Genomic DNA, 26,671 nt, shown 5'->3' on the forward strand with positions numbered 1-26,671 from the left:
GGCTTAGCCCCATTTAGTTACTTTGGGCCAATAAACCCACACAGCACCAAACAAGCAGCGTTACCTGCAGTCCTTAGCAGCCAATCACCTCCCAAGCAAAAAAACTCAAACTACAACAAAAAGTACGCGTTGTTTTTTTATGAAAACAGAAATAACTAAACAATGGTTGCAATAACAAATCCTTTTTGCATTTGAAAAACAAAAACTTGCTTCTAGTAGGAGTTAAGGTATCAGGAAAACCATACTTTGCCGCTTTGTAATAATTGAGCTTGGTTACCCTGCAAACCCTCCTTGGGCTGAAAAGCTGCCATGCAGTGTAACTTTGGTCCTGAATTGCCAACAGTGGAGTCATGAAATAGGCCCCTGTGTTACATTCTGACAGTACTGGAGTCACCTCATTGTTAATGAGTAATTCAGTCACTGTATGGCTTCTTCAGCGTCTGCCCGGTATTATTCCCTTTCTCCTTCATGCTGTACAGGGGATCCACCAGTTTGTTGTGAACGTGCATCAAACCTGTGAATAGAAGGGTATAGCCGTGATTCAGGATTAAAAGGGATTCCTAAAAGGACAGCAAAATGCTGAGAAAATAACATTCCCTAAATAAAACAAAAAACATGATGATGCATTTGAAAACACATACTAAATATTTTCTTCACTGTAATTAAAGCTACTGCAAGAAAATAATGTAGTTTAAAGTGAGTTTATTAAACTTTTTCATTCATACACACCCACAATATATTTCTACTCCACTTTTTTTTTTCCTCTATAAAACATTCCTTCGCCATATTACTTTCACTTGTAACATGAAAGGAGGAGAGATCAGTGTTGGACTTTACTAGTGTTTTGTCAGTCATTTTGTTTTGTGGCCTCCATAATGAAGCATCAATTGGAGTAATTATAAGATATTAGGAGTCTGGAAATGAAGTAATTGCCAGCATACGCTGTATCTGTGTTTTAGTATACCCTCCCCCTGAATGCAATTACAGGGTTTTCCTTTAATAAATCTGGTGTAGTTATTTTACACTGCTGTTGACATTTGAAAATATCATGGTGTCTGTTCTCTGAACGAAACGCGTTGAAGTTTGCTGCTGTCCCACATCCATATGATCCAATAATAAAGGACTGTTATTGCAAGACCTGCTCTTTTCATCTTTGCTGTGCGCTGCACACCCTGGCTTTTGGAACCTTTACCCCACTTCAGCAGCACGCTTTGGAAGGGAGACTCTGGGAAGAAGCAATATCGTGAGTACACTACCTGGGGCTAACCCAATGAGGAAGGGGGGGGGTGTCTTTGGACAACCCACCCCAACCTTCAGGGTACCTTATGCCCTCTTAAGGCTTAGTACTGCTACTTTTATTTTTTATACCCAGTTTATGCTCCCTTCCATCACATACGGTCCCAGCACTTTCAGAGCACCATCCCACAAACAAACCACCTTTAGAATACCTGGTAAGTTTTCCTCTCCCCAAGATATTTTCCGGTATATTCTACTTTTCTTTTTCTAAGGCTAAATGTAAAAAAGCAATCTTTATTCATTTTTGTTAAAAGTAGTGTTTCAAAATGAAATTTGCTTTGAATTTCTATAGACAAAGTATTGTCACCACAACTTTGGTAAAAGTGTCGGAGTTAATGTTATAACAGGCTTGTTACTCAGAGGGAGCTTAATTACTAAAGTGCAGTGAATGGATCGGGGATGTCAGAATAAAAAAATACCACATCTCTCATAACCCTCTTCCCTTTTAACCCAAAGAGTTGTCATTATAACTGCTTGATTTTCCTCTACATAAAAAATAAATAAAATTGAAATAGTAACAAATTCTACGAGTGTATAATACAATCAACTCTATTCGCCTTTTATTATATTTCTGGAAATGTAGTTTTGTTGAAATTATGGGTAACCATGATTGTCTGTTTAACCCTTTAAACACCGAAGGTGCTGCGGCCGGAGTGCCACAGCGCCGCACCCAGCTCCTCCCCCGCACTTTGCAATCAGGTGACCGCAGTGTCACGGATGACGGAAGGAGTCGTCCTTTTCCATTCATTTCAGATCGCATTCAACGCGATGTCCTCTAGGAAAAAACTGGCAAAAAGAATAGGACATCGCTACTGCGTCACGGAGCCCATGGAGCGCCAGACACCATAACGTAGGAGCTACATCATACAGCACCGATAGGGTTACTATGGGGAAATGGCAGTAGCCACTTTAAATTCCAAGCATGGAACTTTAATAAACTGCTCTCTCGAGTATAAACAACTAGACATTAAAATGGTGGATGTTAATAAAGGGCACAACACACGGACACCACAGCAGTTTATAAACAAAAACTTTTTTTCCCACCAAGCGAAGCCGTATTTAACCCTTCGGATGCCCCATGATGACTTAGCTTCCATATCATCTCTGGCACGCGATCCGACCAGAGAGAAATGGAAGAGAAGGACTGAGGAGTGATCACAATGTGTCAGAGCGGATGTGACACTCCAACACACAGGATTAAAAGGTGCAGTTTCACTTACAAACTAGGGAAATAATGAAGCAGCGATTCTAAAGATCAGTGCAGAGTAACAGTTTTTAGAAGCATCACAATGGCAGACATATGTACACACACACACACACACACACACACACACACACACACACACACACACACATTTATTAGACGGAATGTGTTGTAACTTAGCCCCAAGAACAGCAACTGTGTGATCACCGCAGTGTTCTATGCTTATGCATGAGCCCCTAACAAGGTTAACAAAGATGCCCTGCGATACTGTGCTTCTGTCATACCTATAAAATATTTGACAGTCTTCACTCGAAGCTCCAGAGTTGCGTCCTCGTCGCAGATAAACACAGTACTTGGGTGCTGCTGGAAGGCAGAGACGGTCCACATGTGGTTTACACCTTCCTCAATGGCCTTGTACAGGGCAAAAGCTTTATGGGCTCCAGTGATGAGAATCATAACCTGGGAGGTAAGACACAGGAGGCAGCCAACCATCTCAAAAAGGGGTTTCCAGACATAATGTAAATATTCTAAGTACCTGTGCTGTATATCTTACATCTGATTTTGTTGCCTGAGCAAATACAGTGGCGGTTATGTATGAAGGAAAAAGTAATGCAATTCAGAGGTAAAATTAACATCACCAGATGTTTAAAAAAAATAAATTAAATGTATTTTAATGGTATTTTTTTCAAACAGATATAGAGATATAGGGTGGATAAATTGCACCACTTTTGTATTGATGCATATGCACCAGTGGCATGACCAAGATCACAGGTAGCAAACACTGAAAATAACACTGGATTTACTAGTATTAAGAAAATAGCGTTACCACCAGACTGTAGTGTGTTTATTATATTGTACATCACCTACGCTTGGTTGTTCTCGCTCTATTACAGGGATTCTGGAATCAGAACCAGGGATAATAAAGCTACCCAGATATCCAATGTAACAGGATGTTTAATAATCCCACCTCTTTGGAGTCCATGACCGTTCCCACACCAACAGTCAGGGCCATGGTGGGCACTTTGGAGAGGTCCCCATCAAAGAAGCGTGCATTGGCCAGTATCGTGTCCATAGCCAGTGTCTTCACTCTGGTTCTGGATACCAAGCTTGACCCGGGTTCATTGAAAGCTATATGACCATCAGGACCAATGCCTGCAATCATTAAGAAACAAGAACAGGTAATGAACCTCTCTTTGGAATACATTACAGTATATTGATGGTAAACTCAAGCAATACACATAATACTTTAAAGCTTCACATATCTACAAGAGTGCGGGCAGAATGGCCTTATTTATAAACAGCAGAGGAAACACAATGCTAACATCATGCTTTTAACCTCCAATGGCACAAAAATCAATGTTATTTAACACTTATTATTTGTGAATCATTTTCAAAATGCTACACAAAGCCCGCAAATCATTTGCCTATTTAACCATACTTACTTTTCTAGTACAAAAATGTTAGTTACACAGCGATTCCCCACGGTGTAGGACTTCTGTTAGTGGGATGCTTGAAAAACACGATTTGTTTCCAGGATAAAACGGCTACTGGTTTTTGCATCAGATCTGAGTTTTGCTATAAAAGACCCTATAATCTAATATATCACTATCTCATTGTGCAGCAGGGCTAGGGAGGAAAATAAGTGAGCTGCTCTCTCTCATTGAGCGACAACTTTAATAATCCAAACACACAAATATACTCCATTTTTATTGTGGTAGTTCAATGATTTTATTTTTCATGTAAAAAAAAAAAATATATATATTATATATATATATTATTATACCAGGGATATATATATCCTTAGCATAAAGTAAACTAATAGCAATAAAAAATTTATAATGAAAATATAGCTTTCTTTTAAAGAGAAATGGTAAAGGTTTTAAAGCTGCATTTTTTTTAAACAAAACAAAAACAAAAAAAAGAAGAGAGAGGGATAACATTACATTTCAGCATTTCAGGGTGTGGGACCAATGCTTTCAACATATTCTAAAAATCTACCCAACAAACATATTTTCTTACACTATAACGGGCCCTTCTAAAATAGTTAACACCCCATCGTGTTTTTTTTGTTTCACATTGCCTTCTTCTTTGTAGTTTCCTACCATTGTCTGATAAAGATGCACATCCTTGGCTTATCTTATATTTTTTACATAGATACGTTTTTAGTTCTCAAACTGAGTGCTCCTCCGAGAGCCGTAAACATATAGCATGATCACCCAGGATTCAAATGACAAATAATGGATGTGATCAATATATGGAACAGAAAAAACCCAGTACTGGTGTGCGTCCAACACTACAAATCATCACACCTATTAACACTTTCCTATTGCTTAGGGTTTTGGTTCTCAAACTTCCTCAGGGAGCTACTGGTGCCACCAGGTGTTCGGAATAACGAAGGTGAATGCATCACACAGGTAAATGAACATCATTTGCAAACAAAATAGACCAATGGTAATTACCAGAAAATTCTTGGAGGGGCTCAGAACCCGAGGAGAGGTTTGAGAGCCACTAATTGAGGGTGAACTATGAGATTACAATGATGCACGTTAACTGAACTTTATTAAAATCATTAGAAAACAATATTAAAATGTTGAATATTTTTTGCTGTTCTAAACAGCCTTTGTGGGAACACAGGACTTTCCTTGCAAATTCAGGACAACCCTGCTCTCTTCCGGACATTAGGTACCTCTACGTGCAGAATAGGACATTTGGTCACGGCCGATTCGCCGCTGGAACCTCCGCCGCTTCGAAGGTACGTTTCATTCCTGGTTAGGGGGTTAATTAAAAGGGTTTTAGTGGTGTTTTAGGATAAGGGTTTCGGATTTTAGTTTAGGGGGTTTACTTACTTAACCTTAGCGTCCGGCCACGACCAAATGTCCTAGACTACATGTGATATTTATATTACAGAAAAAAGTGGTGGCATATAACTTTATAATGTGAAATATGGGTGCTACCTGCGCAAAGTAAGTATTAACCAATACTAAAAGGGAGATATGCGAGTAGAAATTTAACAATTCGACCCAAAGAGTGGTTACACTACAGACTATAATTATTTCAGATGAGGGTCATAGATGACAATTAACTCAACCATCTCTAGTCTTATTCTCCATCTGTTCCTTATTGCTCAGGATCAGTATGGAAGGGTTTTTGGTTATGCAGAAGGACCAGTAAAGTAACACAATTTGGAGTCAATCTGTGTTACAGGTACAAGGTCTACCAAATTATTACCAAAACCATATACAGTACACAGATCTGTTATCTTTTCCCACTCATGCTGGAGGTTTTTCCCAATATTGGTCAGATCAAAATATAGCCTGCCATATATACAGTATATCTATATTTTATACATAATTAATCAAAAATGTATTTGTTACTAAGATATACTCTAACCAAGTGGTGGGATTCAGCCGGTTCGCACGAACCTGTTACTGGAATTCCCCAAGTTTGCCGAATCAGTACATTAGCCGGTAGAAAAATCACTTGAGGCAGAGCAGGCCTGCAGGAGAGGAGCGCCATCTAGCAGTCTGACCCGGAATGTCCGGTGTCCGCTGCTCACCTCATGATGTTCTGCTCCTGCTCCGCCTCAAGTGATTTTTCTACCGGCTAATTCTTTAAGCCAGGGGCCCGCTACATACCTCCCTTTGCCTGAGTCCACCAAGGTAGACGGGGAGGGGGGAGATGTGAGGAGGGATACTGAGGGAGATGTGAGGAGGGATACTGAGGGAGATGTGAGGATGATGAGGGGGACTGGGCGAGATGTGAGGGAGATGTGAGGATGAGGAGGGGGACTGGGGAGACCTGAGGATGAGATGGGGGACTGAGGGAGGATGTGAGGATGAGGAGGGGGAGAGCTGATGGGGATTTTTCACTATGAAAGGGCGGTAAGGTGAAAGAGAACCAGTTGCAAAAGTTTCTGAATCCCACCACCGCTCTAACCTTGAATCATCCCAAGAAGACATGGTGCTAGTAATCAGGAATCAGCCACAAACTGAAAGTCTGGTTTATGCAAGTTTTTTTCAACAGTTGTAGCTTGCAGAAATTGCTTGTACTCCATAGCATGCAATAAGAGACATTTCATTGGTTGCCCTGCATCCCATGACCATTACCATGGCAACTGGATGTTATTTAAAGGGAGATCTCCTCACATTCTGTTTCTCCGCACCTGATGAGGCTCGGCCCGTGACGAAACATGTAGGCTGTCATGACGTGATGTCATATAAGGAAGGGTAGCACAGATTTGAAAACAGGCAGCATGTCAGTATATAGCCAGAACCAGGGAACAGCTACACTGTTGCTTTTTTGTAGTACTAATAGTCAGGCACTCCAAGCACTGTGTTGTTAGATAAAAGATACATCGATCCACTGTGACCATGTTAGCTAGTTCATGCTTACAGTGTCTCAACTTTAGAATGGCTGCTCACTCTCACTCAGCACAAAGCTAACATTTAACCCCTGGTTCCATGCCTACCCCAGCTGTCACATGCACAAGTCTTATTTATGTTTATGTTCACCATTTTATTTCTATCTTACCTATCCAAGAGACACATCTATCATGTATCCATAACTCTATGCCCAGGACATACAGCTCAAACCGCTTATAAAGCGGTGTGCGCGTGGCTCCCATTTTTAAAAAGCTAAGCTGCAGGTTTTTTTTTTTAATACAAATATTCAATGCTTTATTGCCAACAGACACACGGGGAGAGAGACAAACACACACACACACACAAACTCGTGCCCTGAGGTTATGACAACCGTTTTATCTGCAGCATTCAATAGTATAACCTGTGCTGTACAACAGTGGGTGCAGATAACACCTATTTCCCTGTTCTCAGGAACATCACAGTCATACAAGACCTATATCGGAGCCACAATAAAAGCACAAACATTAAATCATTCAATGCCATTCTTAAACCTGTATCATTTTTTTATAACTTCAAACAGATCAGCTGCAAAAGTAATTTTGTCAATATTTCTTGTAGTACTGTATGTGATCTTGACCAAATAAAGGGTCTCCAGTCCCATGTAGCTTCCTGCTTCCACTTCATTTCTATTCCGAGTTATGTTTTTCAGTGGAACAATAGCTTTCTCGACACAAAGGCAGAACTCAATCACATTAAGTGTAATAAGTGCTTCCTGATCAGTTGCGGGTAAATGCAAGGGCCAGCATCGAGAAAAAAACCATTGGCAATGAAACCATAGATGTTAATGGCTTTTTGTGTGTGGAGATAAAATGTCTGTACTATGCACTGTATATTGTCATGTACAGATACTGTCTATACAAATCAAGTCTCTTACAGCGAGACACTAACCCTTACAGTGAGAGACTGACCCTTACAGAGACTGAGCCTCTGTCCGTACCTGCCACCCCACCAGTCGCAGCCACCCACCTCCGGTCCCGATCCTACCTGCTCCCGGGCTCCTCCTCCTAAATCCTGTTGCACAGCGTTAACACAGCATCTGTTGGTACATACTACAGGCAGCAGCGAGGGACAAAACTGCAAACTGCCTCATCAGAGCACTGCCTGCTGCCAATATAACCCCTCCTGCAGCAGGACATACACACCCCCCGACCTGTCTATAGGATCCGGCACTTCCTGTCTCTCCCTCCCACGGGAGCCTCCGCGCAGGACAGCCCGGCACAGGTGAGATCTCGGGCCACAGGCTTCAGCAGGGAGACCAGGGGGGGGGGGGGGGGCGGTATAAGGGCAGGAGAGAGCGGGGACTAATGGGGGCAACATGGTGGTCTGGGACAGTTATCCCAGCTCTCCCCCTCCGGCAGACGTGGAACCCCTGATCGCGGCGGCCATTTTCCCCATGATCCCGGTTATAATGCAGTCTCATTATGTGGACCCCGAGCACCGCGTTATAACGGGGTTCAGCTGTACTTGAAAACGAGAGGTAACTCTCAATGTATTACTTCCTGGTAAAATATTTTATAAATAATTTTATTTATTTCTTTACTCTCTTCTAATCTTTGTGTCAGGACAGGCCTCCCAAATCGCAAAGAGATATGTTGCCATTAATGGAGTAAAAGTCCTCACCTCCAACAAAGAGTTCAATCCCTCCAGCTGCTTGGATTTTGTCCTCAAAGGACTGGCATTCAGCCTGAAGGTCTGTCGCGTTCCCATCCAGGATGTGTACATTCTCTGCACTGATGTCAATGTGTTTGAAGAAGTTGTTCCACATGAACGAGTGATAGCTCTCTGGGTGATCCCTGGGAAGACCTGTAAATCAGAACAGCACTCATTAATCCCATTTTACATTCTATAGAACGAGACAAGCAACAACTTTTCAAAACGTAGCATCAAAGAGGATGCGTATCAAGATGCAAATAACTCCTAGACGCAATACAAGTTCTCTCACATTAAATTGTGCCAGCATAAGATGTGTGAAATTTGTTAATCTTGTTTCTTGTATCTGATACTGATAATCTAGTCACAATAGAAGTAAAAACTACAAGTGTCCAAAACAAAGGAAATGCACCGAGATGAAGCAAAACGATCAAACTTGTTTTATAAGTATTTTTTAAACATTTCAAATACCTAGGTTTAACCCATTAAATAAATCACAGTCAATGGATCAGTTGTTATTTCATGGGACAGCACGAACAATGAAAATTATACAGAGCGCTTCATGCGACAAGATGCTCAGCAACTGTTATCTTTATTAATATATCTTGTTAGCGGATTCAGGTCTCAAACATTACGGGTGCAGTAGCAAAACAGACAGACATGATTAGGATTTCTTCTTACTCAAGTGTCTAGGAAAAGAATACAATGGGATTGGATCTCTGGTGCAATTTGTAAATGGAAAATCCTATGTATGCTGAGAGAGTCACCTATGATAAGGACGATCTGTGGATTAAATCTTGGTAATTGCAGGGGGGGGAGAATTACTTAAAATAATTGTATGGGGGCGTGTGCGTGTGACATCACAGTGCATGCACGTCTGCTGAAGCAGCTCAGTGCACCCCGCTGCTTTAAGTTCGCTATAGCCTCCGAACGGCTCCTTATTTCCGCTCAAAAAGCACTGCAACAGGTGGGGAAAGCCCTCGGCATGCCTGCAAAGAAAGACAAGAAGAAGATCCAAACTTACGATCTCTCCTGATTTGGCCACAAATAGCCCGCCATGTCGGAGAGGAAAGAAGATGGTGGCGAAGGGAGCGCGTATCATCGGACTCGGAGCAGGAGGAAGAGAGACCGAGCAATAACGAAACAACCTCAAGGGTATGTTTAAAGAGATGCAGGATGCATTCCAGTCAGCTTTAGAAAAAGCAGTGCTGGAGTTTAAGTCAGAAATCTCTTCACTTGCTAAAAGGACCCAAACAAAATGGTCGCCACCTTACAAAATCAAGTAAATACAGACAATGAGGTCCTGCGGCTCAACAAGGAGGTAAGAGCCATGAGAGACAGCATGAATGACCTGGAGAAAAGGGAGCAGAACTTGCAAATTGGCAACATTAAACAAAGTCCAGAGCAACATCCAAAGTCACAAAAATACACAGTGAAATACCTATATATACACACACACACACACATATACATATACAGTGGTTTACAAATCACCAAAAAATCTACTCGCCACACAAAAAAATCTACTCGCCACCTAGTACCAAACGTGTGCTGCTTGGGCCAATATTTACTCGCCCGGGGGTTAAATCCACTCGCCCGGGGCGAGCAAATGTATAGGTTTGTCGAACACTGAACATACATATATATATATATATATACATATATATATATATATATATATATATATATATATATATATATATATATACACACACACACACACACATGTAGAGGTATCAGTACCGTGTTAGCCGAGCTTCAATAATCAAAAAATAAATAGATGATACCGTTCTGTGGCTAACGAAATGCTTTTATTTGTGCGAGCTTCCGAGATACACGGATCTCTTCTTCCGGCGATGTTACAATGAATGAAGTATATAATATATATATATGTATATAATATATATATATGTATATAATATATATATATATATATCTCTTGAAATACCTATATATCACTTTCATGCAGCTGGTTATTCCTCTATTTTGAGGAACTAAAGGAAAAGTATAATCTACCGCAATCAGAGTTGTTTAAATATATGCAGATCCGACACTTTGTAAAGCAGGGCTTCCAAGGTATAGAATTTCCCAGACCCACACTATTCGAAGATCTATGTAAAACAAGAAAATACCAAAAAGGGTTAATATCATCCCTGTACCAAGGTTTAATTCCAATAAAAGATACCACTGCTCGTCAATACATGGAACTGTGGGCTTTGGACTTTCAGACAGAAACAATGAGATAAGACTGGGAGGATATATGGGAGAAAGCGGGTAAAACTCCCATTTGTACAGTATCAAAAGAAAACATACAGTATATAAAATTATGCTAAAATGGTGTTACATCCCCAAGAGATTAAAGCAGATGTTTCCAGGGGCTTCAGCTAGTTGCAGAAGGGGTAGTGGACAGACAGGAGATCTACCACATTTGGTGGTATTGGCCGTCAAAGCAGATCTATTGGGTGAAAATATTGAAATTGGCAAAGGATGTTGTGGGTATTACGATTCCGCTAGATCCAATCATAATAATCCTAGCCATGCCTATGGAAAATGTGAACCACTGCACACTCAAATTAATTTTGCATATATTAGCGGCGTGGAAAAAGACACTTCCCCCCCCCCCCCTGCCCGCCTCCAGAAGAGAGGTTATTAGAAGAATAACTGAAATTCTATTAATGGAGATACTTCCCTCATTTCTGAGCCATACTACGAGGAAGTTCTATAGGATATGGGAACCTTGGGAGGTTGGACTGAGTGAAAAAGTGTTGAGAAATGGGAAGTCATCCATAGGTGTGCAAGAAGTAGGATGTAAGGGAAAGGCCCCAGGATGAGCGATGTGTGCCTAAGGCCGAGTCCACGGTCCCTGCTGGCGTGCTGAGGCGCGCTGAGGCGCAGGGAAAACGGGTGCTTTCCCTGGCCTTGCGGTTGCTTACCGCAAGCGCTCTCAGCAGCCGTCAGGGGGCGGTCCGGGGGCGGGCGCGTCACTGGCCGGGGGCGGGCCAGTGATGTCACGGAGCTGGTTTGCCCTCATTGGCGAACCGCTCACGTGACCGGCCTGTCTCGCCGGCAAGCGGGGGAATTTTAAATTCCCCCAAGACCTGCGCTTCCGCAAGCGCGCGGAAGCGCAGGTGAGCCCCTACTAAAGCCGCTCTAATTGCGGCTGTAGGGGCTCAGTGCTGAGCGGGAGCGCGCCTCAGCGCGCTTCCGCCAGCAAGCACGTAACATGGCCGAGGCCTAAGAGTGAATATCTTTTTATTTTTTTTCTACCCAAGTATAAAATGTTGTATGATATGGAATGTGATTGTTGATATGTGTAAAAAATTATGATGGTTGTCTCCTCCCCCCTCCTTTTTTCTTTGTACCACACCCTTTCACATTCCAATGTTGAAAACTTCAATAAAAAGTAAAAAAAAAAAAAAATGTAATCAATTGTATGTACGTTAACAATAGGGACTCTTTATGGAAGGTTTATTGGCAATGTTATTTGCTGTACCCTGAGGCTAACGTAGGCAGATTCAAGCACGCCCTCTCACTACGATAAATCCAACTAGCAAAGTAGATAGGTCAATAGACAGATAACACACTATACACCAGGTTAGTACATTTACAAAGTAACGGAGTATTAAACAATTTGTTTTTCACCTATTAAAAACTATATATGACGGTCATCAGCTTAATTCCCGTGTATGTGGTCCTGCGCATTTAAAAAGGAAATGTAATAAGAATAGAACATGCAGTTAACAAAAGGTAACAGTACTAAAACTGACTAATTGGAAAGTGTAGGCAGTACCAAGAACTTACAGGATACAAACGAAAACACTGATCTCTACAAACTGACCTTCAGTACCAATTAATGTACTTAATTGCGATGAACTTTGGCTTCATTCTGCGGCGATGTTTGTTTTAATGTTGTAAAATGGAGTAATTTGGCAGCGTACCCTAGTTCCAGGACTAACAGTCAATCCAAGATAACAAATCTTGCACTATGAGCCACCACACACTGCGTCCATCAGGTAAAGCCAACAGAATTCCAAGCAGCAGGAGGGATGGCTTTACTTTTTATTATAGGCTAAAGCTGTTAAATTCAGGGTATTATTGAAGTCCCTGCTCTCTGATTGGATAGTGGCCGGAATTTTAACCAATCAGTAATGGGCCGGAATTTTTGGCACCCTGCCAAGTTTTCAGCCAATCAGCTTTCAGTTCTCATTCACAAAGAGTGAGATCAGCTCTCAGACAGGGAATGTGATTGGACAGGAGGCAGCAAGGCACTGACTCCTCCCCCACCCTGCCTGCATAGAGCTCCGCACAGGAGGGCGAGGTGAAATGTTTGTGTGTGTTTTGTGGGTGTAAAGGGGGCCAGCAGAGTGTTTTATTGGTGTGTGTGTGTGTGTGTTTTGTTGGTGTAGAGGGGCGGTTGCAGTGTGTGTTTTGTGGGTGGAGGAGGGGTGCAGAGTGTTTTGTTGGTGTGTGAGTATTGTATGTCTTTATTTATATAGCGTCAAAAGTGTACTCAGCGCTTCAAAGAATACAGTACTGGGAATTTTAAAAATACAATAAGTGCAGCAAAAATCAGACAATGGGAAAGGAAATCCCTGCCCCGAAGAGCTTACAATCTAAGAGGTTTGTGTGGAAACTTACAGAGACAGCAGGTGAGGGAATAAGTGATATATATATATATATATATATATATATATATATATATATATATATATATATATATATATATATATATATATATATATATATATAGTCAGATAAGGCAGTTGGCACTCCAATAGGTGCTGGTAAGCCACAGGTGCACGTCCCATATAGAGAATGTAGTTATACGTTACCGTTCCAAGGATTGGTAAACAAGAGACAGCACTCAGTGTTGAAAATCAAAGTGTATTAGTGAAAGCAAACATTTCTGGATGTATTTTTGCTTTCACTAATACACTTTGATTTTCAACACTGAGTGCTGTCTCTTGTTTACCAATCCTTGGAACGGTAACGTATAACTATATATATATATATATATATATATATATATATATATATATATATATATATATATATATATATATATATATATATATATATATATATATATATACACATATACACATATACACATATACACACACATACATACATACACAGCGAGTATGTACAATTTCCTTTTAATAAACTCGTGCAGTAAAAAAAAGTAGATGATTATGCTGATAAAAATCAATTACGACAAGTGTATCTTTTTGATGAAAAATTTCAAAAAAATTTTTAAAAGCCTACATTTAGCCTATAATAGTAATAATCCCCTCAGATCACCCTATTAGAATACATGTGCCTCCATGTGTTTTCCACTTACATGTAAAGAGATCAACTATTGGCCATACAGTACATATTTGTTTTGGCATCTGTAGCTGGTGATAAGGTTCTTTGATTGAGCACTTAGCTCTATGACCCATTTACTGCCTATAGCAATATATTTATCTAGATGTACATTGAAGCCAATATAGCTAAGGATTTTAGTCCCATTGCTGTCTAACCAGTGTAATTTGGAACACAAGATACTTTACATACACTATTAGGAGTGTGTGAGCTAGCCACATAGACTGTAAGCTCCTCGGGGCAGGGTCTCCTCTTCCTTAATGTTACTTTTATGTCTGAAGCACTTATTCCCATGATCTGTTATTTATATTATCTGTTATTTATATGATTACCACATGTATTACTACTGTGAAGCGCTATGTATATTAATGGCACTATATAAAGACATACAATAATCCATTCAAATCAAGCACTCTCTCTTTTTAATTGTTTTTATCAATGAGTGTATTTATTTACAACATTATGTATTAAAGTTTATTTTAAACATATTTGGGCGATCCACCAAACACTCAAGGTGTTTGTTCTTTAGCATTCAACCCACTATCATCTTGTTATCTCTGGCAAAAGGTTTTGTTGCCGTATGAGAAATACCAATTGCTACTATCAGTACAAGTATTTCATTTGATACCGGTATGTTTGGGGTTAATTAGGTGTGCACCCTACAAAAAGGATATTTAATCATTCCTTTCTCCCCTGTCCCCTTTTGTTTAGTCATTTGAAAATTGTATCAAATGCACAAGAATTTACAATGCATCTGATCACAGAGTTGCTATTCGAGATGGTTGGGGGTTCCTCAGAATTTCACTTAGGGTTCCTAAAACAAAAAAAAAAGGGTCTGGAAACCACAGAACTAGCTAACCCTTAAGGAACATTTAAATAAAAAAATAAAAAAAAGTGCCTACAATGCATTATATATACACACTTCAAGTGGATACATGAAACTATTTGGACCCCAACAACCTGAGATGTGCAGTAGGCTAAGGCACGTTCAACAGAAGGTTATATATATATACAAGGCTATACAAGGGCCGCGCGCGCACGGCAGGGAGAGGGGAGCCGACAGGCAGCGGCGAAGATGAAGAAATTCATCTTTCCGCGCCGCTACCTGCGCTCAAATGTATGTATATATGTATGTGTATATGTGTGTATGCGTGGATGTGTGTATGCGTGGATGTGTGTATGCGTGGATGTGTGTATGCGTGGATGTGTGTATGCGTGGATGTGTGTATGCGTGGATGTGTGTATGCGTGGATGTGTGTATGCGTGGATGTGTGTATGCGTGGATGAGTGTATGCGTGGATGTGTGTATGCGTGGATGTGTGTATGCGTGGATGTGTGTATGCGTGGATGTGTGTATGCGTGGATGTGTGTATGCGTGGATGTGTGTATGCGTGGATGTGTGTATGCGTGGATGAGTGTATGCGTGGATGAGTGTATGCGTGGATGTGTGTATGCGTGGATGTGTGTATGCGTGGATGTGTGTATGCGTGGATGTGTGTATGCGTGGATGAGTGTATGCGTGGATGAGTGTATGCGTGGATGTGTGTATGCGTGGATGTGTGTATGCGTGGATGTGTGTATGCGTGGATGTGTGTATGCGTGGATGTGTGTATGCGTGGATGTGTGTATGCGTGGATGAGTGTATGCGTGGATGAGTGTATGCGTGGATGTGTGTATGCGTGGATGTGTGTATGCGTGGATGAGTGTATGCGTGGATGAGTGTATGCGTGGATGTGTGTATGCGTGGATGTGTGTATGCGTGGATGTGTGTATGCGTGGATGAGTGTATGCGTGGATGTGTGTATGCGTGGATGTGTGTATGCGTGGATGTGTGTATGCGTGGATGTGTGTATGCGTGGATGTGTGTATGCGTGGATGTGTGTATGCGTGGATGTGTGTATGCGTGGATGTGTGTATGCGTGGATGTGTGTATGCGTGGATGTGTGTATGCGTGGATGTGTGTATGCGTGGATGAGTGTATGCGTGGATGTGTGTATGCGTGGATGTGTGTATGCGTGGATGTGTGTATGCGTGGATGAGTGTATGCGTGGATGTGTGTATGCGTGGATGTGTGTATGCGTGGATGTGTGTATGCGTGGATGAGTGTATGCGTGGATGTGTGTATGCGTGGATGTGTGTATGCGTGGATGTGTGTATGCGTGGATGAGTGTATGCGTGGATGTGTGTATGCGTGGATGTGTGTATGCGTGGATGTGTGTATGCGTGGATGTGTGTATGCGTGGATGTGTGTATGCGTGGATGTGTGTATGCGTGGATGTGTGTATGCGTGGATGTGTGTATGCGTGGATGTGTGTATGCGTGGATGTGTGTATGCGTGGATGTGTGTATGCGTGGATGAGTGTATGCGTGGATGAGTGTATGCGTGGATGTGTGTATGCGTGGATGTGTGTATGCGTGGATGTGTGTATGCGTGGATGTGTGTATGCGTGGATGTGTGTATGCGTGGATGTGTGTATGCGTGGATGTGTGTATGCGTGGATGTGTGTATGCGTGGATGTGTGTATGCGTGGATGTGTGTATGCGTGGATGTGTGTATGCGTGGATGTGTGTATGCGTGGATGTGTGTATGCGTGGATGTGTGTATGCGTGGATGTGTGTATGCGTGGATGTGTGTATGCGTGGATGAGTGTATGCGTGGATGTGTGTATGCGTGGATGTGTGTATGCGTGGATGAGTGTATGCGTGGATGTGTGTATGCGTGGATGTGTGTATGCGTGGATGTGTGTATGCGTGGATGAGTGTATGCGTGGATGTGTGTATGCGTGGATGTGTGTATGCGTGGATGAGTGTATGCGTGGATGTGTGTATGCGTGGATGTGTGTATGCGTGGATGTGTGTATGCGTGGATGTGTGTATGCGTGGATGAGTGTATGCGTGGATGTGTGTATGCGTGGATGTGTGTATGCGTGGATGTGTGTATGCGTGGATGTGTGTATGCGTGGATGTGTGTATGCGTGGATGTGTGTATGCGTGGATGTGTGTATGCGTGGATGTGTGTATGCGTGGATGAGTGTATGCGTGGATGTGTGTATGCGTGGATGTGTGTATGCGTGGATGTGTGTATGCGTGGATGTGTGTATGCGTGGATGTGTGTATGCGTGGATGTGTGTATGCGTGGATGTGTGTATGCGTGGATGAGTGTATGCGTGGATGTGTGTATGCGTGGATGTGTGTATGCGTGGATGTGTGTATGCGTGGATGTGTGTATGCGTGGATGTGTGTATGCGTGGATGTGTGTATGCGTGGATGTGTGTATGCGTGGATGAGTGTATGCGTGGATGTGTGTATGCGTGGATGTGTGTATGCGTGGATGTGTGTATGCGTGGATGAGTGTATGCGTGGATGTGTGTATGCGTGGATGTGTGTATGCGTGGATGTGTGTATGCGTGGATGTGTGTATGCGTGGATGAGTGTATGCGTGGATGTGTGTATGCGTGGATGTGTGTATGCGTGGATGTGTGTATGCGTGGATGTGTGTATGCGTGGATGTGTGTATGCGTGGATGTGTGTATGCGTGGATGTGTGTATGCGTGGATGTGTGTATGCGTGGATGTGTGTATGCGTGGATGTGTGTATGCGTGGATGTGTGTATGCGTGGATGTGTGGGGGGGGTCAAGGATTGTAAAACAAACAAAAAAAATATGAAACTTTTTTTTTTTTTTCTTTAAAAAATTTTTAAAAAATAATCCATCTAGGACTTACTTTCACTCACACAACCCATGCACACACATATACTCACACATACACACTAACCTGCAGCTCCCGGCTCTATAGACATGAAAAGCATGCGGCACGTGCACGCGCGTTCGCATAGGAACGCACGGCCGCACTGGCGCACTGCCGCATGCTGTATAGAACAGCCCTAAGGTTTTAAATTCTGATCCTATGCTACATCCGTGAACAACGTTAGTGCTGATACAGAAATACTGTAGGTATCAGACTGCAATAGATTAACACATTTCTAGGACCCATGTCTGCTAAAACTCTGTGCTACATCCAAAGGGTGTAAACACATCAGTAAAAAGATTTCTTGATTGGATTAAAAGCAACTCCTGGACCAAAGCTGCCACCTGTCAATGTAAACTCACCCACATACTCATCCATATTGAAGGTTTTGACATATTTGAAGGAGAGGTCTCCATTTTTATGATACTCGATCAGCTTTTTGTAGCATCCCAAGGGTGTGCTTCCTTAAGGATTAAACAGAGAAACCAACTATTAGGATGCCATCTGCAGAAGGGATCTATGCAGCTTATGTCAAGATACAGCAATACCATTGGCTCAACCTGCAAAGGATTCTGTTATTTCCAGGTGCAATGTGGAGACTATCATTCTACCTGAGGCCCTGCACCCCAGAGATATCTCCTGGGTATCTTAGTGTACACATTAGTTAAACCTAAAGAAAGGGCCTGAGGCCCTGAAACGTTGCTTCATTATGCAATTTTCTACGATGAGTATATGCAACAAGAAATCCCTTCTTCAGGTGTAAACCTCAAGCAACATTTGAATTAAGCAAGATATTTTTGCAATGGACTTGAAGGATTCAGTGAGTTCTTTTCAGTTTTAACTATTCAAGTGCCGCTCTTAGCACACCCCAGAGAGCCCTTTCTGTGGCGAGTTTAACCCCTTCCCATGTTCCCTTCACCTCACTGCGCGCTTCCTTAGCATCCCTAAAAGTGATCAATATCTACAATAATATTGTTGGGCTTTTGCAATGTGGCAACTGCAATATTCATTCACTAATTTAGATTTTCAAATGTAATAATTGCCAGTACAATACCAAAAACTAAAAGGAGGACTGGAATTGGGGATTTAACACAAAAGCCATACAAAACGGGGAGTAGATTAATGTTGGGTACGTCGACCTCACGCACCATGAATTATCTGCCTTTCAATGAACAAGGCAAGAGAGAGCAAGTAGCCTTCGTATTTCATTTTATGCTCACCGGTCACTTTTAGATCTGATCTAAACCCCCTCAGGGTTGCTGGGTATATTCTGGGTACAGTGCATCAACTAGAGCTTTGACCAACGGGCTGCACAGCACTTACCTGTTGGAAGGCCCAAAGTAAAGTATTTGCCGGAATCAGGATTAAACTGGATGATGCGATTTCTTATGTATTTTGCGGCCCACTCACTGGTCTGGTCATAGTCATCCAGAATGATGAGTTTCATTTTATCTGACGAAAAAAGAAAAAAAAGGTTACCACGAGATGTTAATGAGCTGCCCACTAAACTGTAGCAATGCGACTCCAACAGCAGCACTTGGCAGGTAATAAAAACGCTGCTGTTTAGGGAACAAGCCCCTTCAAGTTGAATCCTCTCTGGTAACTGTCCTGATGGAGAGATGAGCAACAAATGACTGTCGTTTTAAATGTACACAAATTAACTAGAAATATCAAATTGAAGTTATTATCTTACAAAAAAAGGCAACAAAGTATAGAAATGCAGCAAGCACCCATATAACAACCCCAAAAACCATGAGCCTAAAATAGCTGCAGATTTGTCAAAACAAAAAAAAGGTAATAATTAAACCCAAAATAGCTTCTTGCCCCACCCTATAGGAGCACAAGAATAGTTAATGATGGGGTTGGATGCACCCAAGTGAAATGTATATGATAAAAACAGAGAGGCCTAGTGGGATCTCAAAAAGCCTCTATTGCAGTGCTCACAAACCCTCCACACAAAATGTTAGGGAATCACATGCCAATCTACATGTAGCCCCGGTCTATTTTCAGCCTCAGAGACCCCCAGGTCGGCGCGCCGAGCGGTCGCGGGTGCCGCCGGAGGCAGCGACGGACCCGCCGGCAAGCCGAGAATTTGGGGGCCGGAGCAGGGAGCGCTCCGAGGCTCTGCGGCGCACCCGGCTAGCGGGGGCTGCCATTGTGTCGGCTCGCGCATGCACAGTGGTCGCGCATGCGCAGAAGGTACGCAGGAGTTGCGGCGGCCATTAGGGAGTCGCGCATGCGCAGGACAAGCGCGCACACGGCCCCAATGCTACAGCAGCCTCCGCGGGACTACAGTTCCCATGAGGCTTAGGGCCAAGTACCCCAGGTGCTCCAGAGTGGCCAATGAGAGGCCAGGATCCCCGAGAGCAGGGAAAGGGATACTTTTCGCGGGCTTAGGAATGGCAGTTGGAGCTGGGAGCAGGAAGGGGGAGGAAGGGTGTAGGGAGCAAGTACACCAGGTCAGGTAATCCCCAGGTCCCAGGTAGGCCCCACTCCCCACTAGGTTAGTGGATAGGTTCTGAGGGAAGGCCCCTAAGGTAGGGACCCTGCCCTTAGGTGTGTGGGTGGGTGTGGAGTCTTGTCAGTGACACAGCTGTCAGTGCTGTGTGCGCTGACAAGAAGACACAGGGTTAAGTGCAGTGCAGTGCAGCTGCAGCAGTTAATGAGAGGAGCTAGTGAGAAAGGGTACGGAGGGTGAAGGAAGAGGTAGTGTGAGTGCAGGGGGTCCATGACCCGCCTCCATAGGACAGTTCTTTCCCGCAGGCCCCTAGGAGAATCCCTGAAGTCACCATAGGTTGCAGTGCTGCAGGGAAGCCCTATAGTGATAGGAACATCACCCTTACTGAGTACCGGTTAGGGACAAAGCACAGGGTTGCGGTGGTTGCAGTCATCTGGGACCAGACGGCTGGACACCGTGATATCTGGAGGCCTCGAGTCGGATGCGTCTGATCCTTTTCGAAGCTGTTACCGGTCACCGCCGTGACTGGAAGGTATTTACATCAAGTGCACCAACACCGGTCAACAGGCGCTGATCCCGCCTTAGGCATAACTCTTTGGGGACACTAGTGAAGTGGCCAAAGGACTGAGCCTTTACAAATATAGTACCATACATGGACACGGTGGGTGGGGCACGCGGTGAGGGGACGGAGACGTTACTTCTGATAAGAGTGGCCGAGCCACTAGTGTTATGAGCGTTATAGTATAAGGTATATGTTATGTGTTGATGCCAGTATAGAGTGCTAAGGTTATATTGCATTACAGTAAAATCAGTTACAAGCATATGTGTGTGTATATGTTTCTTGCCCAGGGGAATCTCACATCACGGGGATCCTGGGTAAGTGGAGGCGCTGCGCTATAAGTGTTACCCCAGGCTCCCAGCTAGCGGAGGCTCAGATCTCCTGGAGCCACATGTTGTGCAGTACCCGTAGTCTCTTTGGGAGTGTCAGAAAAAGGGCTACATACACAAAATGGAGATTGTACCAAAATGAAAGAGGGAAGGGGAAAAAGCACGAACAGACCTAAACTCCTCCTCAGAGAGAAGAAAAGGGAGGAAAGACTGAATATTATGGAAATGTGGGGATTTCCCAGAGTAAATGCAGTGGGGGAAAAAAAAAAAAAAGCGCTACACATTAATAAACAAAGAATCCTCAAAGTGATAGATATAGATACACACAAACACACGTCTGCAACCCTGCTTTTCACCTAGCATACAGTGCTTCCGCTGCAGCATGGGGTTCTAGGAAATGACTTGCAAATGAGCACACAGTGCCACCTTGTCTCAAGCCCACATTACATGGAAAACCCTTAAGCCAATGCATGCTGCTTTAAAAACACAGCTTGGGATGAGATGCAAAGCCAATAAACCCACTCACAGACAGACTGTTTCGACCTTGGGTGTCCCATCAGTGCGAGGTTGGTTAAACTGGCTTATATAATAATCATAAGGTTTCCCAGATAACGGAGTGAGATTTTTGAGAGAGCACTGCAATAGGGGCCTTTTGAGATCCTATGATTTCTTTAAAAAAAAAAAAAAAAAAAGTCCATTTATTTCAATAGGATACTTATTATTTGATAATGCTGGTGCTATTTTGGGCTCAGTTTAGGACTCGGGAGACTGATACATAGACACATATGTTAACCCCTGCACTGCCAGAAAGGCATGCAACACAATAACCATCTATAGAGACTTCGCTTTCTTTCTTGATGTAGCAGTCCAAAGATATGCTTCCAAAATTATTTAACACATACGAAAAAATTAAAATATCATAATGCAATTGGGGTGCTGAATATTGTAAAATCTTGTGGTTCTCAAAATGGTTTTTGGAGAGGACAACACATCTCCCGGCATGATATGATATTAACATGCACTCTCTAACATACATTGGATGTCTGCATTACAGTATTCAGAAGGATATACATTTATTCTCAATAAAGAACATAATATATCATTTACAGGAAGGCAATAAAACTGAGCTCATCCAGAGGAAGTGGTTAAAGGATGTGCAACATGACATTAAACAGACTACTTTTTTTAAGCACCATCATACACAGACATGTATATATCTCAAAACAATGTTATGATTTTGGCAATGTGGATCCATAACAATTACACATTCGATCACAGATATTTTTTTTTACGAATACACATTATGTACAATTCATAGGCTTTAATAACGTCAGAGGATGCACAGAGTCGCCGAGTGATTTAGGGTTAAGGCACAATGTTGAGAGCTGAGAATTTCTTTCTTTTTCTTGCTCCATTTATCATCGCAGCACTAGTATAGTTGGCAACATACTTACTACTCTAATGATAAACGAATATAAAAGTCACTTCATATACAGTAGGAACACATTAACACACTTTAGTTAAACTCTATGATTTACCTCTGTAAATAGAGGGAGAAAATGTCTCAATAGACCAGTCATGCACAGGTACATGAAAAAACCTGCTACTTAAAAAGTGGGGAAGAGTGAGCTTCAACTCAGGGAGGAGGGTCACTAACTTCTAAACCAGGGGTGCGCAAACTGGGGGGCACGCCCCCAGGGGAGGGGAGGGAGAATTTGGAGGGTGGGGAGGGACAATTTGGAGGGTGGGGAGGGAGAATTTGGAGGGTGGGGAGGGAGAATTTGGAGGGTGGGGAGGGAGAATTTGGAGGGTGGGGAGGGAGAATTTGGAGGGTGGGGAGGGAGAATTTAGAGGGTGGGGAGGGAGAATTTGGAGGGTGGGGAGGGAGAATTTGGAGGGTGGGGAGGGAGAATTTGGAGGGTGGGGAGGGAGAATTTGGAGGGTGGGGAGGGAGAATTTGGAGGGTGGGAGAGAGAATTTGGAGGGGGGGAGAGAGAATTTGGAGGGGGGGAGAGAGAATTTGGAGGGGGGGAGAGAGAATTTGGAGGGGGGGAGAGAGAATTTGGAGGGGGGGAGAGAGAATTTGGAGGGGGGGGAGAGAGAATTTGGAGGGGGGGGAGAGAGAATTTGGAGGGGGGAGGGAGAATTTGGAGGGGGGGAGGGAGAATTTGGAGGGGGGAGGGAGAATTTGGAGGGGGGAGGGAGAATTTGGAGGGGGGGGAGGGAGAATTTGGAGGGGGGGGAGGGAGAATTTGGAGGGGGGGGAGGGAGAATTTGGAGGGGGGGGAGGGAGAATTTGGAGGGGGGGGAGGGAGAATTTGGAGGGGGGGGAGGGAGAATTTGGAGGGGGGGGAGGGAGAATTTGGAGGGGGGGGAGGGAGAATTTGGAGGGGGGGGAGGGAGAATTTGGAGGGGGGGAGGGAGAATTTGGAGGGGGGGAGGGAGAATTTGGGGGGGAGGGAGAATTTGGAGGGGGGGGAGGGAGAATTTGGAGGGGGGGGAGGGAGAATTTGGAGGGGGGGGAGGGAGAATTTGGAGGGGGGGGAGGGAGAATTTGGAGGGGGGGGAGGGAGAATTTGGAGGGGGGGGAGGGAGAATTTGGAGGGGGGGGAGGGAGAATTTGGAGGGGGGGGAGGGAGAATTTGGAGGGGGAGAGAATTTGGAGGGGGGGGAGAATTTGGAGGGGGGGAGGGAGAATTTGGAGGGGGGGAGGGAGAATTTGGAGGGGGGGAGGGAGAATTTGGAGGGGGGGGAGGGAGAATTTGGAGGGGGGGAGGGAGAATTTGTAGGGGGGGGAGGGAGAATTTGGAGGGGGGGAGGGAGAATTTGGAGGGGGGGGGGCGCAGGATGTTACAGAGGCCCTGCGCTCTTCCCCCAGGCATTTAATTTAATGCCGGGGGAGGCTTGAGGCCTCTGTAACCTCACTTACCTACTGGCAGCCGGGTCTTCTGTGACGCGTCGCCATGGCAAAGCAGCGTCAAATGACGCCACGGGGTCATGCGACGTCACGCACCACCGTGGAAATGCGCATCAAATGACGCGGTGGGGTCACATGATGTGACCCGCAACATCATTTGAAGCCATGCCTTCGGGGGAGGGGGAGCACGAACGCTGCGGCTCCCAGGAAGGGGGCCGCAGCTGAAAAGTTTGCGCAGCGCTGCTCTAAACAACTGTTACCTGCAGCCTTATAATGCTTTGGCCAAACAGTTTAACTAAAGAACCCATACTGTACTTACAAGACAAACAGATAACTATATATTTGTTTGTCATATTGGATGTAGCATGGGGAATATTTGTCTTTTGTTGTATACATTTGGTCACACCTAATAGCACTCCTTAACACAAATATATACTGTATGATGGTGTTGGGGTTAGAGCTTGCAGGGATTGTGTAACATATACAATTTTTTATATATATATATATATATATATATATATATATATATATATATATATATATATATATATATATATACACATACACACATACACCATTTACCCATATTAAGACACACAGCCCATGAATGCATGCTTCTATTGCACAATTCAATGATACACAGCTATTATCTAATATAGATAAATACAGTACTACTATATCTAAATCAGCAGACTATGACGCCCCTATATGCATTGTACTTACTATACACTCAGGTTCCCTCTGCATGCAGCAGTCACCAGGTCCTGTAGGAAGTTGCTCTTGTTTTGCAGTTGCACAGGATCTCAGCTCAGTAATTCATGTGACTGCAGGTCATGTGACATGGAGGATAGGGGAGGGAGCTGAATCAGCAGAGTCTGACATTCAGCTAAAGCTGCAGTCCCATCTAGGACCAAACTGAATTCATGGCAGTGGTATGTTTATTAGTTTAAAACAAGGCGATTAGAGCCTCAAAAACACATTTCTGCTCTTACCAATTCTTCTTTTATGATCCCTCATTCTGTCCTATTTCCACGTCAGTCCTTTAATCTGATTACATTATAACTGATGATGTGGGGCGCCCATCACCCTCTGTTTTTAGAGTCCTTGCTGTGTAGAACATAAGTAGAAAACTTTACATTTTTAAGAAGGCATCAATCAGTGCTGCAGCCAATGGGTTAACATGACAGCAGTGATTTAAAAATAAAAATGTAAAACATGACAGCAGTGATACTGTAATAATCGATTGGTAACGAAGAGCGCTTGCTGACCGAGCATGTGCGATTGGCACTTGTCGGTTGCGCATACTCAAATGGCATTTGCCGGTCGCTCATGCGCACAAGCAGCCGGCAAGTGCCGATGGTGCTTTCTATTTACATATTCATTCCATCTTGACTTTGTTTCCAGTACATTCATTCCTTTATACTTTATTACACATACATTTGCATTTTGGCTTGGTTCATATTACAGTCACATATTTACTGGCTAGATAGAAAATGAAAGTTTTTAAACATTAGCGTCCCAGTAGATCATCCATGGTACCCATATCTTCAGATATCCTTCATATCTATCCTGGATTAAACTGGTACATTTTCCCATTATCATGTAGCCCTCTTTCCCCGTGTCTAAGGGAACTACATGTGCTGCCGTTACCTGTGGCTCACAGAAGGCCGGAGCCTCCGCCCCTGGGAGCCTGGGGTGATCTGTTGTTCTCGTTGATGCAGCGCCTCCACCTGGAAAAGATCCTAATGCAGTAGGATAACCTCTCTCAAGATACACAATACACATACCAGTATATAACTGTTACGCTGTTTTAGCCACAAACTAGACGAGACCCCTGTGCTGAGATGGGATAGTAGCCACCAGCCACAGACACGGGGACCCCGTCCGGAATGTAGAGTAGTCTTGCTGGCCGAGTCTAGGGCAGGAGAAGTGTGAGTAAATGTATACTTGCCGAGTCCGATGCGGGAGAAGTCCAGAGCGAGCGAGGTACTATTGCCAAGGTCAGAACTGGAGAAGAGCGGATGGTCGGAGTCCAGAGCCAAGGGTCAGGGCAGGAGAGATACGGATGGTCACAGTTCAAGCGAAGGTCGGGGTTCCAGAGAGCGAGGGTTCCAAAGGCAGGCAGAGTCAGTACACGGGTAAGCAGAACTAGGACAAGATAACAAGACAAGGGAGGCAGAGGCAAACACCAGGTAACAGAGTCTATGCTTAGCCGAAGTGCCAGTGGCACAGCTGAGCATAAGTAGCAGGCATGGACCAATAACCCCAGGGGGTGGAGCGGGGGCGTAACCCTCGCGAGGAGGAGGGATAGGTCGGAAGGAAAGAGACAGCTGGCAGCACTGGAACTAATGAGTTCCTCTTGACTCGTCGCTCGGGGGCGTTGCGGCGGACGCGTCACACGCCGGTGACGCGTCTCGCTTCTGCCCTCCAATCCCGCGGTGCGGGGTCTGCGCCTGCGCAGCGCATCAGCGGGGACTGATGCTCCCGAGGGGAGCACACTGCGCTTGCGGGGAGAGGCGCGTGACGGAGGAGGACAGCGTGGAAGGTTGCCAGCAGGTGTCGGACCGGAGCGGAAGTATGTGCGGGTGCGCGGAGTACGCGCGGGGGGGCGCGAGTCGTGACAGTACCCCTCTCTTCAAGAGAGACCTCCGCGCGATTCCAGTAGGGTTTCAGAGGGTATCTCTGGTGGAATTTCCTGATGAGTTCAGGAGCAAGGATCTAGT

At 44.0% G+C, this 26,671-nt stretch overlaps 1 protein-coding gene and 1 long non-coding RNA gene across 2 annotated transcripts in view; one reads left to right on the top strand and one right to left on the bottom strand.

The window, feature by feature from the left end:
* The window catches only part of LOC142495509 (uncharacterized), a 40,752-nt gene extending 31,871 nt beyond the window's left edge, over positions 1 to 8,881 (top strand). Inside the window, exons 2-3 of the long non-coding RNA XR_012801751.1 lie at positions 3,394 to 3,678; positions 8,489 to 8,881. This is a non-coding gene — a long non-coding RNA (uncharacterized LOC142495509). The remainder of the gene's footprint in view (positions 1 to 3,393; positions 3,679 to 8,488) is intronic.
* GNPDA1 (glucosamine-6-phosphate deaminase 1) lies at positions 121 to 24,801 on the bottom strand. Its single transcript, XM_075601080.1, has 7 exons — positions 24,672 to 24,801; positions 19,009 to 19,137; positions 18,048 to 18,149; positions 8,542 to 8,724; positions 3,468 to 3,652; positions 2,785 to 2,959; positions 121 to 514 (listed from the first exon to the last, which is right to left on the bottom strand). Exons 2-7 carry the CDS (start codon positions 19,130 to 19,132, stop codon positions 414 to 416), a joined length of 870 nt encoding a protein of 289 aa, XP_075457195.1. The 5' UTR covers positions 19,133 to 19,137; positions 24,672 to 24,801; the 3' UTR covers positions 121 to 413.
* Between the last annotated feature and the right edge of the window lie 1,870 nt (positions 24,802 to 26,671).

Source organism: Ascaphus truei, chromosome 5 (genome assembly GCF_040206685.1).
Source record: "Ascaphus truei isolate aAscTru1 chromosome 5, aAscTru1.hap1, whole genome shotgun sequence".
NCBI classification, from domain to species: domain Eukaryota; kingdom Metazoa; phylum Chordata; class Amphibia; order Anura; family Ascaphidae; genus Ascaphus; species Ascaphus truei.

Excerpts from the sequence above, each read along its gene's own strand:
- GNPDA1 (XM_075601080.1), bottom strand. The coding sequence starts at position 19,132 with ATGAAACTCATCATTCTGGATGACTATGACCAGACCAGTGAGTGGGCC. Across the intron at positions 18,150-19,008 it reads TACTTTGGGCCTTCCAACAG|GAAGCACACCCTTGGGATGC; the intron begins GTAAGTGCTGTG and ends TTAATCCTTAAG. Across the intron at positions 3,653-8,541 it reads GATTGAACTCTTTGTTGGAG|GCATTGGTCCTGATGGTCAT; the intron begins GTGAGGACTTTT and ends TAATGATTGCAG.